This window comes from Manacus candei, unplaced genomic scaffold, assembly GCF_025592945.1.
Source record: "Manacus candei isolate 608988 ecotype Guabito, Panama unplaced genomic scaffold, ASM2559294v1 h1tg000024l, whole genome shotgun sequence".
NCBI lineage: Eukaryota > Metazoa > Chordata > Aves > Passeriformes > Pipridae > Manacus > Manacus candei.
The window spans coordinates 308,389-322,022 of NW_026138072.1; the positions used below are offsets into that span (position 1 = coordinate 308,389).

The window sequence follows — 13,634 nt, forward strand, 5'->3', positions numbered from 1 at the left end:
TGGCCAGGGGCTGTCTTGTGCAGTGACCCAGATGTCCTGTTGGTATGTGAATATGACTGTAAGTCAACCATCCTCCTCCATAAACAGTGCCCCAGCCCATGGCAGAGGCTGCATCCAGCATCTCCCTTTGAGTAGGGGCACCTCTCAAGGTTACTCCTCAGGGCTGAGAGACTTCTTGCCATGTCAGATACTTGTTGAGAGAATTGGGAGTAAGCATAGTGAAACTCTGTCATCTTAGCTAAGTGATGTAAAAGGTTGATAGTGCATGTATAATCCTTTAGACATGAAGAGTTGACCAAGTCTGGTGACAAAGCCTCGATCCAGCCCCTTCTAGACTGCCCTATGAAAAGAAGCTCAGAAAGCAACAGGGTCCTCTCTGAACCTGTGACTCAAGAGGACGGTCTCCCTGACAGCTCCAGCTGATCCTATCCCCTACACAATAAATACTCAGTGTACGTGTTCATCAGGTCTTGTTAAACCACTGTCACAATGACCACTAAACTCTGTTAACTCCAGCAAGTAAAGTGCAGTACACTCTTTCCACAACAACAGCTACTACCACCAAGGGGATCCCCTGCATTGGAAATCCTATGTAAAATGTCTCAAGATAAAGCTATTAAAGCACCACTTTAGACATTAAATCAAAACAAATTTAAATCTGCCACTGTCCTTCCCCTCTTCCTCTTTAAGCAAAATTTTAGAGAGCAGAAACACTCTGGCATTACTGGTAAGAAGATTTACAAATAACTAAAGGACAACGGGGATAGAAGATGATTCTTAAAGAAGAAATGTTTGACTACAGTTAAGCTCTAGCATTGTCTTGGAGTATAAGCAAGGGTAGTTTCAAAGGACTACTCTGGTCTTTACAAGTGCAACCAAGAGAAAAGTGTGCTAAGGCCACTGGTTCAACAAGAAATTAGAGAAAGCAGATAAAAAAAAAAAGCCCAAACTAACCAACCAAAACAAAAAAAACTTACCTAAAAGCCACTGCCACGGTAATTATAATTTAGCAGATCCAAAAATAAACCATTTTCCTACTTCCTAGTTTTAAAAGATACATCAGATTTAGAGGGCTTCTTTAAAATGTGTGGTTAACAAATCACAGGTCAAGATATTCTCTTTCAAGAGAGAAATCTCATCTCCCTCTTCTAGAATGGACTGTTGCTCTCCTCTGGACACAGAGAAGAGACAGCACTTCTGTCAGTCACTAATATTCTCTCCACACAGAGACAGCTTTAATCAACTGAAGTCAGACCACCAAAGACGGTATCAAGGACAGGCTAGTCAGAGACTTGAAATGGCACACTGTCTTCTGAACTATCAGATAAGAGTTAATGAATAAAGTAGATTACACAGAAGTGAATAGTCAAAAGAGATTCCCCATGCTCTGTTTGATACACCTTTTTACATGAAACACACATCAGACAACAGGCCCACTAAAAAGCAAACAGATCCATTTAAATGAAGCAAATAATCTGAGCAATGACTGATGACTATTCAACAAGATGTATTTGCTGATTACATGAAAATAATGAGACTTTTCAAAGATTAACTTTCATTGTCTGACAATGCTTTGCATAAGCAATACAGTAATAAAAACTGGAAGGACAAGCATGACCCTTTTAGGTAAATACACTTATGATTTGAAATCACAAAAAGAAAGGGTTAAATTTTAAACAAACACTAAAATTAAAACTCAAAACTCAAAACGTTTTTCTTATTATCTTCATGTCCTAAATCTCAGCTTTCTGCTGACATAGTTGTCTTACATTCAATTTCTGCTTTTAAAAACTCCTTCAAAATTCTTATCTTACAGATTTACCAATTCCTTGTGTTCTTTTTTGCCCAATTGGAAAATACACAGGGTTAAGCAGATATCTATTTCTAATTGTATTATAGGATGAAGGAAAGAGAGGAAAACAAGAAAAATATACTAAGCTAGCATAGCTAAAGAAAAAAATTGCATCTTACATTTTGCACGGGTAAATTTTTTGTGGATTCATATTTAGCACATACAGGCAAATGCACATACAGTTGCACATATTATAGCTGTTATGGTAGCACTCCAACAATCACCGTGGGAATGGTTAAGAAAGATTATTCTCAACGCTAACAATTCCAAAATTTATCTCAATACACCATCCCACTGCTGACAGTTTAGCAGGTGTTCTATTGCAACAAGCAGCAGTTCAGTTGCCACCTGGTAGGCGTAGGCTGACTTATCAGCATTCAGCACATTTTCACTTCTATCACTTCGAGCCATGAGAGATCACAGCCTGGTTCTCTCTATTCACTTTCTCACTGAATCCCATTAATTACAATTACACTTGGGTACAGGCTGCTTCCCTTAAAGACTAGGTGACAGAACCAAACTTTAACTGTTTATAGCATTTTTTTTAAATTATAATATAGGAATAATCAAGACACCAAAATACAAAAAGTCAACTCCCCTACCCCACCTCAAATATGTGGTACTGAAAATAGGTACACTACTTTAAACACCAACCTTGAAAATTATACTGTTCAGAGTAATGTTCTGTAAATCCAAAACTATAAATCTAGTTATAAAACCTTCCAGCTTGGAAAGTTTCGCCTGACAGTTTATGATAAAGCACAAGGTTATGAAGGGAATCAGTATTTACCCATATATTACAAAAACTGAACTCAGCAACTATATTTCCACATGATAATGTATCATTCAAAAAACAAACTACTTATTTTATGAGTAATTTATTCAAAAAAAGCTTGCCTTTCCAAGGCAGGTAGTATCATTCTAAATGCCTACATTTCTTCAATTTCACACTTAGGTTGACTTAAACATGAAAAGTGAAGTGATATTCTAAAAAGGCATACATCAAATCAGTGGCTTCTTCCCACCTGTGTTGCCAACAGGGTTGTAACACAGAGGTGTTCTGGTTCTTGCTGAGTGTGTCTGACACAGCATCAAGGCCTCTTCTGCTCCCTACATCGCCCTGCCAGCAAGGAGGCTGGGGGTGCACAAGCAGTTGGGAGGGGACACAGCTGGGACAGCTGACCCCATGGCATCGTGCTAAGTATATAAAGCCATGATAAAAAGATGGCACAGGGATTGTTTGGAGTGATGACATTTGTCTTCCCAAGTCACTGTTACATGTGACGGGGGCCCTGCTGTCCTGGGCATGGCTGAACACCTGCCTGCCCACAGGAAGCAGTGAATTAATTCCTTGTTTTGCTTTGCTTGTGTGTGTGGCTGTTGCTTTCCCTATTAAACTGTCTTTATCTCAACCCACAAGTTTTCCAGCTTTACCCTTCCAATTCTCTTCCCAATCCCAACAAAAGGTGTTTAGCTGGGTAATAATATGCATGAAAATATTCACTTAAATGTTATTACCTATGGGTTAAGTTTCATACCGTTAAAAAAACATCAGCTACACCAGACAGAAAGCACTGCATTATCCTATATTCTAGGCTGGGGAACATGTTAAGCTAAGTTTGTATACACATGTCCACATGGTATCAATACATAAACAACACATACACTAAAACAGAACCCACAATAGTAAGTAAGGTGTGTGTCGAGGGCAGTTTACAGGACTATACTGTAGTGGGAAAAGACTGAGAAAAAGTGTATATTGCCTGGTTCTTCCAAACAACTTAAAATAATCTGCACAGTGAGAAACCAAAAATCATAGTCCTTTAATGATCAAAAGGCTTTTAAAACTCAGTATTAACACAAACAGATGCTCAGGCAGGGGACCTTCTGAATCAAGTTCTAGTCCTCTAAGTAAGCTTACAAAACTCCAAAATTTAGAACTTTTGAATTTGTAAAGCATTCAGTGTATAAAATAAGTACACTTCAAAAAGAAAGCAATGCATTGAAAATGTTTTATTAGCTGGCACCTATAAGAAGTTCAAAGTGGAAAACACTAAAAGAAAAATCTTGTAGAAAGGAGAAAAAAATTGAATACTTCAGACATTTTTAAAAGCAGCTATGTATTAAATTCATCCAAAAAGAAGAAAGTCAGTTATTCTTCCCACTTCCTGTTTGTATAATGTTCTTATCAAGCATTTACTGTATCATGACCTAGCACTTAAAAATAATCATTCACTCATTTTCTATTATGTTACAGCTTTTAAAATATATTTTAAATTAAATAACAGTTATTTTGGCTTTATCCCACCCTAAATCCTTCAGACCATACTATTGATAAAGTTACATTTAAATTGAAAGCATGGAAATAAATTAAGAAATTTTGGTAATGTCTTGGGAAAAAAAATCACAGAAACTTTTACAATAAAGACTGTAATGGTTACAAGTGTTTAATGCTAGAAAATTCCAAGCTAAGCTATATAAAAGTTATAATACATCTTTTCATGCAGTCACTGCCTAAAAAAAAAATATTTTTACCCCACCTTTACTATAACAATCTTTATAATGAACACTAACTCAATACAGGAAAGCAGAGTTTAAAAAAAGGCACTAATGTACCTTGCCAAAAGGAATTCCATAATTTTTCAATATTGATGGAGAAATCAGAGTTATCTTGTGGCGAAGAAAAGCATCACATCCTTGAGAGCTGCTCGGGAAGAAACCTAATAAGGCAAGATAAGCAAAATTATGTATCTTTTCCTTAAAACAAGTAGGAAATTCTTGTAATATTTTACAATACTTAATACTGTTTAAACTTGCTTTATAATTTTTTATCATGTCATTCCTAGGTTCTGAGAGATTTGTAAAAATCAAATGCACCTCCTAAGTTTTTCAACTGCTTTTCAGGGGGAGAGGTTACAGGAGTTTGTGTTTTCTTTGTTTGTTAAGAAGTGAAATAATTTAAAATAAATTTGGACCTGTAAATTTAGGCATATTTTCTTATCCTTTAGAGAAATATATTATTGTCGGAGGCTTTTTTCTATAGTATGTTCATTCTGGACACATGGCAATCAACGACAGTAATAAATCCAGAAGGATTCCACAAGCTCTAGGTTTACCTAGCACTTACAAACCATCTACACAGTAAACCAATATAACTTTCAAACTAGTTATTTGTACAATTTGTTGTATCCGTCTTGCATAAACATTAGTTAATTATTCACAGAAGCAGTTTAATTCTTGGAGCAACACACTCACTACTCAATTATAAATTAAAAAAAAAAAACCAATAATCACTTTCAATTAACCATCTTGAGGAAAAAAAACTAACAAGAATTTACCATAATATATAGCCTTCTCTGTAATGTTAAATTTCTTCACTCTGGTGAGTCTTATATATATATGTCCCTTAACAACCCTAAAAGTTTAAAACAATTTCAAGGTGATCTCATTATAGCTGTTATATTCTTTGTACATTCAATTCTAGCACACTCACCAGTACCAGAGGAAAATTCTTTTTCTGATTGCTCAGAAATAAGGTTAAGCAGCATTAAGCCTCAAAGGTGTAATGTGGACTTCTGCTGATCCATGTACTAGGAAGTCTGCTAAGCTGCCCTGAGATCAAATTTTATTCAAATTCATCCTTTTATTTTTATTCACCACCAACAGGCATAGAATTTTTTACACTCTTCTGAAACTGTAAATAATGTTCTAAGGTTCAAAAGTACAACTTGATAGGTACTGTTTTATTATGTATGTTTGGTTTCACTGACTAAAAGACAGTTAAATGAAGCTAGTCCACAATTTCCAATAAAGAAATTTGGGCACAATTAATGCCTATAACATAACAAGGGTAATCATAACTTAGAACCTACAGTTTATGAGATTCAAGAAATCTCAGTCCTGAGCAACATAATAAAAGAAATATACTGGAACTTACAGTGAAAACCGTGATTGAAAGTGATACTTGAGACTTGAGGAAAGAGCTAGTATGAAAGGTAGCAAAAAGCTTAATTTCTAAAAGCAGGGAAAGTTTGACTGAATTTTCCTTGAGAAAACAAATTTTGTACCAAATTCTGATACTGAAATATGTTCAATTAGCTTGATAAAAAGCAAATGATGGGCTGACATCCAAAACTTATGTTGTACCACTACAACTCCAAGAGATCAGAAATAGTTGTGACAAGTCCAACCAGAAGGCAAGTTTGTTGCTGAATTCCAAGGAAGCTGCAAATAACACAGAACAGCAGAACACAACCTGTTCAAAATCCATTACAAGAAATTTACAGGAGAACACTTGCTGTGGTTACAGAGCCCTTGCAGTGAAATCAAAAGTGCAGCCTACGCATTCTGTACCACTATAAAATATCTTTTGACTTGCCAAAGTCTACACTTACACACACAAATTTTTCAGACTCATTCACCTCATTTTCTCAAAAGCACTCCCCTTCTATGAACAAGGAAAGAAAGGAAGGTAGAATTTCCTCCTTACAAGACTGTTTATCAGAAGGTCTTTTGTTCTGCCAGGTTAAATGTAAGGTCACAGAAACTTTTCTTTCAGAAAAGAAAATAAATCCCTGTGGGAGAACTGCTGAACAAATGTAAAAAAATACCTAAAAGCACGTTGAATAGAGGACTCGCTTTAGAAATATTACAAGACCCTTACAAAAACATTAAATGCAACCCAATTCAAGATATGCCTGCAACACTCAGAATCATTCTCAAATACCAAGCTGATGTTAAAACTACAGATTTACAGAATTACCATTTAATCCTGCATGTTTAGTGAAATCCCGCATAAAAAAAATACCGAAATCTATCTAGAATGTAACTACCATTCAAATTCTGTAATATATTCATGCTTTTAAGAGACACATGAAATCTTAATTTAATCCATTAACACTAACCATTAGCTCTAAATTAGTTCTACAAGAGCAAGTATTTTGTAGGAGTTGGCATGCAACCCCATTTTCTTGGATGGTCTCTTGAGACATGGCACACGTATATAATATTCATCTTCTTGGAAATAATTACACAGAAACAAGATGAGAATTCAAAATAATTACTTCATATGAGCCAATGAGTAATAATCGGAGATCAAGGTAAAACTGAATTAGGCTGCTCATTGATTTATGCCCATTAGATAAAGACCATCAAATTGAAAATTCTCTAATCCATGATTTACAGAAACACTGACATTCTCAACACCTAGAGTAGAATTAGAACAGTCTACAAGGTAAGTATGTGATTCAACACTTGGTGGCCAAACATTTGGGCATGAACACATAAAATACAGGAAGTGTACATTTATCCACCAAAGCCAAGGTCCCTCTCTGGCTTTTTAAAATTCTTATCTCCTTCTCACAATCAACAATAGCACAGAATATGTGAAAACACAGGCTTGCACAGGCTTCAGAATGTGCTAACAATCAAAACCATGCCCTTAGAAGACTCTTTATACATGTTCTGACAGATAACATAGCCCAAAATGTCCAATCTTACCAATGTTATTTGTACTAACAAAATTAAACTAATACAACAGTATCGCTGGGCTGGTGAAGATACATCCTTTGTCAATGCTATTCCACCTCAGTATGACGTTTCCATACCATTTCTGTTTTTATAACCCACACATATGCTAGCCAGAAGTCAAAGCCTGCAGGCACTCAGCAGGTTCCCAGCTGTGGATCCTTGTGGGTCACTTCCAACTCAGAACACTCCGTGATTCTGTGACTGAGAACTCAAACGCACAGGGTAGTGCTGCACTGGGAGTCTTTAAAGTGTACATTAAATGGTTCAAGGATAAAAAACATATTTTAAGAAATAAGTTCAAATCTATAAATTATTGAGGGACAGTGAGCATTGCTACCTGGAAGGCTCATCTTTCCCTTCCACCCTGAGAGTATCCTTACTATAGATCACATGCAACTCATATCAGACAACCACATCAGTATCATACCTTCACTCAGGCAAACTGAAGTGGATTGGGTTCCAATCCCTGATTGATTAGCATTTTCAAGATACTTGGAATGCTTATTTGTGGTACTAAGAATGTGTCCATAATATCTTCCATTAAACTATTCAGCTAAAACCATAAAGGGACAAATTACAATACTATTCCCAAAAGAGTAATTATATAACCTCATTAGACTGAATACGTTGATTTGCTACGTATTACCTTCTATGATCAAGGATATCACAATTTGGCTAATAATAAAGTCATTATTTAAGCACACATCCAAAAAATCATAATTCTTAGGGAACTTTCAAATCAAATTCTGACCAGTCAATGAATGAGGCTACACTTTCTGTAGATTTTCTAACTTCCATACTCAAGACTTCACCTGAAATTTTACAGTAAAAGTGCTGCATTCGTAGTTTATTATTATTTAAAATTTAAAAAATGAAAATATAAAACTTATAACAAAAGAAAAAGAACACCCTAAATTGCAAATATCTTTACTGAAATTTAATGTTAATGAAATTAAAAGTAAACCAAATTAACGCAAAGTTATCAATTTTTTTATTTATGTAGATACTATTTAAAGGACCTAGAATAATACAAAATATTAATCATAATTCACAGGTCAGTATTCTTGAAAACAGGCAGAGATTAAAGAATTATTGAGTTTTCTAGTAGTTGTCTTCTTAGATTTTACTTTGGTAGGTATAACTACAAATTTTATATGATTTATTTAAATTACATTGCAGTGATTTAAACTAATTTGATTTAACTTTCTATGTTGAACATAAAAGAAATTAGGAGGGTAAGTCTGCATGACAACAATCGTCACGAAGAAATAATGGCAACTCGTATGCTATACAAAGCACAAAGTACAAAACCCACAAAAAAGTGGCTTTCAACTGCTAGGAAATATGACTGTCAGTATGCCCAGATGAATACATTCAATGAATACATTTAAGTTTATTATCTCTTAAATGCAACTTTCCTAAGTGGACTTATATTGTTGAGAAAAAGTTCAATTCTTCAGCTGCTCAAGTTTTCAAATTCAAGACCCTTAGAAGTTATGCAAGTTCTGCTTCAAATATCATTTCAACAATTATTTGTATTTATTTTCAGACCTAACAGGTAATGACTTCTGCATGAAATGAAGTAATTAATACTATATACCATACAAAGCTCTTTATAACAGCCCTATATACTTACAGTATATTAATCTTTAGTTTCTTCTTTAACATAACTGAACACCACAGATAGATGTCATCTCCTTTCTAAAACAGTTTTCTGCACTCAAATGATCTATTAAAAGATCTTCAAAATCTGTCAAACTGTCATTTTTCATTTGGCACTCTGCTTCTATTCTCTTTATTTTCTAACCCATTTTGTGAAATAAAAAGTCCTTAAGAACACCATAGTATTCCAGATTAACATAAGATGAAAGTATAAAAATTGCAGCTAACAGCTCACTTGAGATTTTTATTACATTTATGTCTACATAAAATTGAAAAAAAAAATCTACATAAATGAGAAAGCAGCCGAAGGGCAAAATCAAACTGTTGTCTTTATTAGATGCAAGTCTAATGTCTTTCAGATAAAGCATTTGTAGGCACCACAGTCAATCAAGATTTCAATGGAAAGCAAAAATGAAAGCATTCAGGCACAAAAGGCATGTGTGGTAATTGTGATGTGCAGACAAGATAATGGAAAATATTCTAGCCTTCCTTTAATTTCATGTATCAACTTCTGCCTTGACTTAGACAACCTGTCACATTTAATGTATTATTTTATTATTTTAATTATTTAGGAGTATTTGATTAATTCAGTAGGTATCTGGTCATCAGATCTAACCTTGAAAAAATTAGGGTTTTTTCCTTCAAATGTTGCACTCGTGCAAAAATATGATCAAAAATATTTTCAATTTTCATGTCATTAAGTACGAAGGTGTCATTTACACTATGTTTTAATAATGTTTGCTCTTAAGTGACTTGCAGCCACACAGCTTACTTTTTATTTTCATCTTTGTAAGATACCTTACTATAAAATTTAGGCTGTATTTTAGGAGGCAGCAGCTGCAAAATAGATCACAGAGGTCTTAACTGCTACAGCATGGAAATAATAAGAAATGGTCCCTCATCTTTACTGTTAAGTACTACAGTTCATCTTCTATATTCCATTCTCAGCTATTAGCTGGACACAAATTATCATGAAAACAATCTACTCACAGAAAAATACCCCAGAGGACATTAAAACTGAATGCTAAACACTTAGTTTCATGGCCAACACTCTTTAACATTTCCTAATTCATCTATCTTATACTGCTGTTACAAAAATAATCTCTGTATGAGTATGTAGTTTTCCTACGTAAATCCAGTTTCAGTCACTGAGTATAATAGAATAAACACTATTTTAAATTTTATCATCACTTCTCAGTATCTGATTCTATGGTTTAGTTGCTATTTACTATTTGAAACACAGCTATGAAGCAAAAATAGGTGAGATTGAAGTGCTAAGTCCCATTCAGCCTATTGTGCAATTCTGACTCTAGCATTTGGACATTAAGACATGATATTGTTCCCCCAGTATAACCTACTGGTTTCTGAAAAACAGTCAGTTTCGAGATTTCCATTTCTCCCCATGCTTTATGTTCCTTTCCTATTATTTTTGTAGGCCACTATCAGCAGTAAGAGGTCTGAGCACCTTCAGGCCAGTTTTCTAACATGATGCTTTCTTTTTCCATGAAGCAAGACATGTATCTCCACAAGTTACCTAATTCCTGAATTTGTACGGGTTAATCCAATATCTAGGGAAATAAAGGTATTTCAAAGAGAAATTTGAAGAGTTTCTTTAGCCTGCAACAATCAATGCCATGCCTCAATGCCACTTCATTTTTAGAAATGAGTGAACAAGCACTGCTGAAACTGCCCATCGTCTTCCCTCACTTTGAAAATAAAACGAAATTCAATACATGTTCACAGATTTCACAGAATATTCAGAGTTGGAAGGGACCCATAAGGATCATAGAGTCCAACTCATAAGTGAATGGCCAATACGGGGATCAAACCCGAAACCCTGGTGTTATTACCACCATGGTCTAACCAACTGAGCTAATCTCAGTGTTATTACAGGACTTTTAAACTTGAATGGTTTTAAAACACTGTATAGCTACAATCAAGCAATATGAAATCCACGATAAACACCAGAGGAGTATTTGACATCAAATAAAAAGACTATCTACCCAAAGATCTTGCTCCCATTAAATATGAGAGAACACAGAGAAGTGTTTACATACAGCATGAAAAGTTTGCTTTCTCGAACTAATCTAGTACCAACTAGATGCTGCTCCAAACCTTACAAAGCCAGCAGCAGCTGCTATGCTCCTCTAACAGATATAGGTGCCAGCGTTGTCCAAACTGCACTAGAAGCCATGTAAAATTTTAGAATTCACCACGTACAGTGAGGAATGAATGCTGAGGAAAAAAAAAAATCTCCTTGCATCTGCTTTGAGCCTGCTAAGGCTCTTAATTTTTCACCAGCCCTAATGTCTCTGTCTTAAACTTACCCAATTCTCTACTCTGTTTACTCTTTTATAATTTCTTGTAAATCTTAATTATTGAATCATCCTATTTTAAGTCAGCAACCATTGCCCAGTCTACATGTTTCAATTTGTTTACCAGGGAAAACCAAAAGCTTCAAGTTAAGTGTATAAGGAGTTCCATACTTTAAAAATTGGAAAAAGAATCTGGAAAGCAACGGACAACTTTTTCAAATGGAACTACGGCAAAATTTAGGAATAGGAAATAGTTGAAATCTGTTTTCTTGAGACATGCTTTTAAGACTGGAAATTCACAGGTCTTGACATTCACATCTCTAACTGCCTTTCTACTGTTCTCAGCAATAGTTCTAAAACAGCTCAGAAAAACACTCATGCACCTATATAAAAAAAAAAAAAGAAAACAAAAATGTACAAAAATTTGCAGAATTAGGTCCTGATACACAATATCTATTAGGAACTTGCAATAGCATTCTTTACATATTATGGTTAATAGCAAGCTATATAACACGGGCTCCCAGGCGAAGAAACATCTCTAATTATTCCCATGTTCATAAGTTGCTCTCTTATTCTAGAAACAAAAATAGAGGTGTAATGTTGAAAGCAAACCAAAACTACTGTGTGAAAATTTTCCTATAGACTCTTGACTTTTTTCCTTTAAAACTCAACTTTACAACAATAGCCCTGCTCCTTGTTCAAAAACGTTCCCAACACCTCTGGAAGGTAAAAGCCAGTACATCTTTAGCTAAAGTGGATTGATATGCTTGTTCACTGGTCAGAAAGCTGGTAAAAAGTAAGATTTACTGTTTGTACATTTCGTGGGCTTCCCCCTTTGCAGAGGTACTAACTAAGACTCCATCCTCTACCCAGTCATTAACTTTGATAAACCTTCTGGAGACTTGTCTGTCTTCAAATTTGGATATATCAAAGTTGTATAAGAAATTACGATTCAAAAAGTTACTAAAGAAAAGAAGCTACAACAAGAAAGAGCAAGGGCACAGAGGAGACAAAGATAGTAGCAATTAGAATCTAATGAACAACAAAATACTAAGCCTCATTTTCATAAGTTTCACCAAGCTAAAAATGCCAGTACAAAATAAAGTTCTAAGGGAAGAAGAAAAAAAAATCCACTATTTTATTTCTAAAGAATTCTTCAGAGCACTACACAGTGTTCCTTGTTTGCAATAATACTGTAGACAGATAAAAAGTCACACAACATTAAGTAATAAAACACAGTAGGTGAGTCGAGGACAATGTTTTTCACTTTGCTGAATGTTTGTCCTTCAAACATCTTACATATGGAAATATTGAAATTACTACCTTGAGCCAGTCTTTCAAGCCGTTTCCCATGCTCTGGAGGAATAGCATACCTAAAATTCACATAAAGAAAGGATGAAATGCTTAAAGACATAAGTACCACAAAAGCCATCACTCATGTATGATAAATATCTAAGAATATAGAAGCCAAAAAGATTAAAGACAGAAAAACTGTACATAAAAAAAAATATACCAATATCTAAGTTAAAAATACAGAGGTTGGGTTTTGGGGTTTGGTTTTGAGAAAAATATTAGCTTATTTCTATTTTAAATATTATATTACGTAGTTCAAAAATGTTATAGTCACTAGTTAAAGTCATGTACATTGACAATATTTCATATTATTAAACCACTCCAGTTAAAAAAGATACATATACCTTAATTTTTCAAATGAAACAAAACCACATAAAATAAGTCTAATTTATACTAGTTTAATTGCTTTGAATTTTAATATGCTTCAAAAGAGACAAGGATTCAACAGAAAAATATGATCATTAAACATCTCTACATTTTCCTATAGCCAGTGCTGTGGAATAAAAGGGTTACTTGCCCATGTAGAATCATTACAATAGGAGTTCGAGATTATTAAAGAAATACACTTTAAAGAATTGTATATATCTTAGAATCCCTCTGTTCTTACAATAAATTAATTTTTAAAAAATTCCATATGCTATCTGCAACAACTCAGTAACAATACAAAAGAACTAGAATAAACCTCATGTTATTTTTCATGTTTACTGAAGCCAAAAAATAGAAAACTATTGAAAAGTTGTTTCCTTTCTGCTTTTCTTTATTATTAACATATTTACTGCACTTCCTAGACATACAGTATGTTTTACTGACTTTAACTACTTTAATATATGATATAAATAGGCTTTTGTTTTAGTGCAATAGCATTAGATTGATTCTTTTCTAAAAAATATGGTTTAGAAAAGAAGAAAATGTATATTCAGCTG

At 34.3% G+C, this 13,634-nt stretch overlaps 1 protein-coding gene across 9 annotated transcripts in view; it reads right to left on the bottom strand.

Moving 5' to 3' along the window:
- KDM4C (lysine demethylase 4C) overlaps positions 1–13,634 on the bottom strand; it is a 263,533-nt gene that overhangs the window by 208,300 nt on the left and 41,599 nt on the right. For all 9 annotated transcript variants that reach the window (XR_007904638.1, XR_007904639.1, XM_051788242.1 and 6 more), the window contains 2 exons: positions 12,682–12,731; positions 4,469–4,572 (listed from right to left, as the gene is read on the bottom strand). Coding sequence is in view for 7 of the 9 variants with exons in the window: in XM_051788242.1 (XP_051644202.1) it covers positions 4,469–4,572; positions 12,682–12,731 (154 nt within the window). In the remaining 2 variants the exon portion in view is untranslated. The remainder of the gene's footprint in view (positions 1–4,468; positions 4,573–12,681; positions 12,732–13,634) is intronic.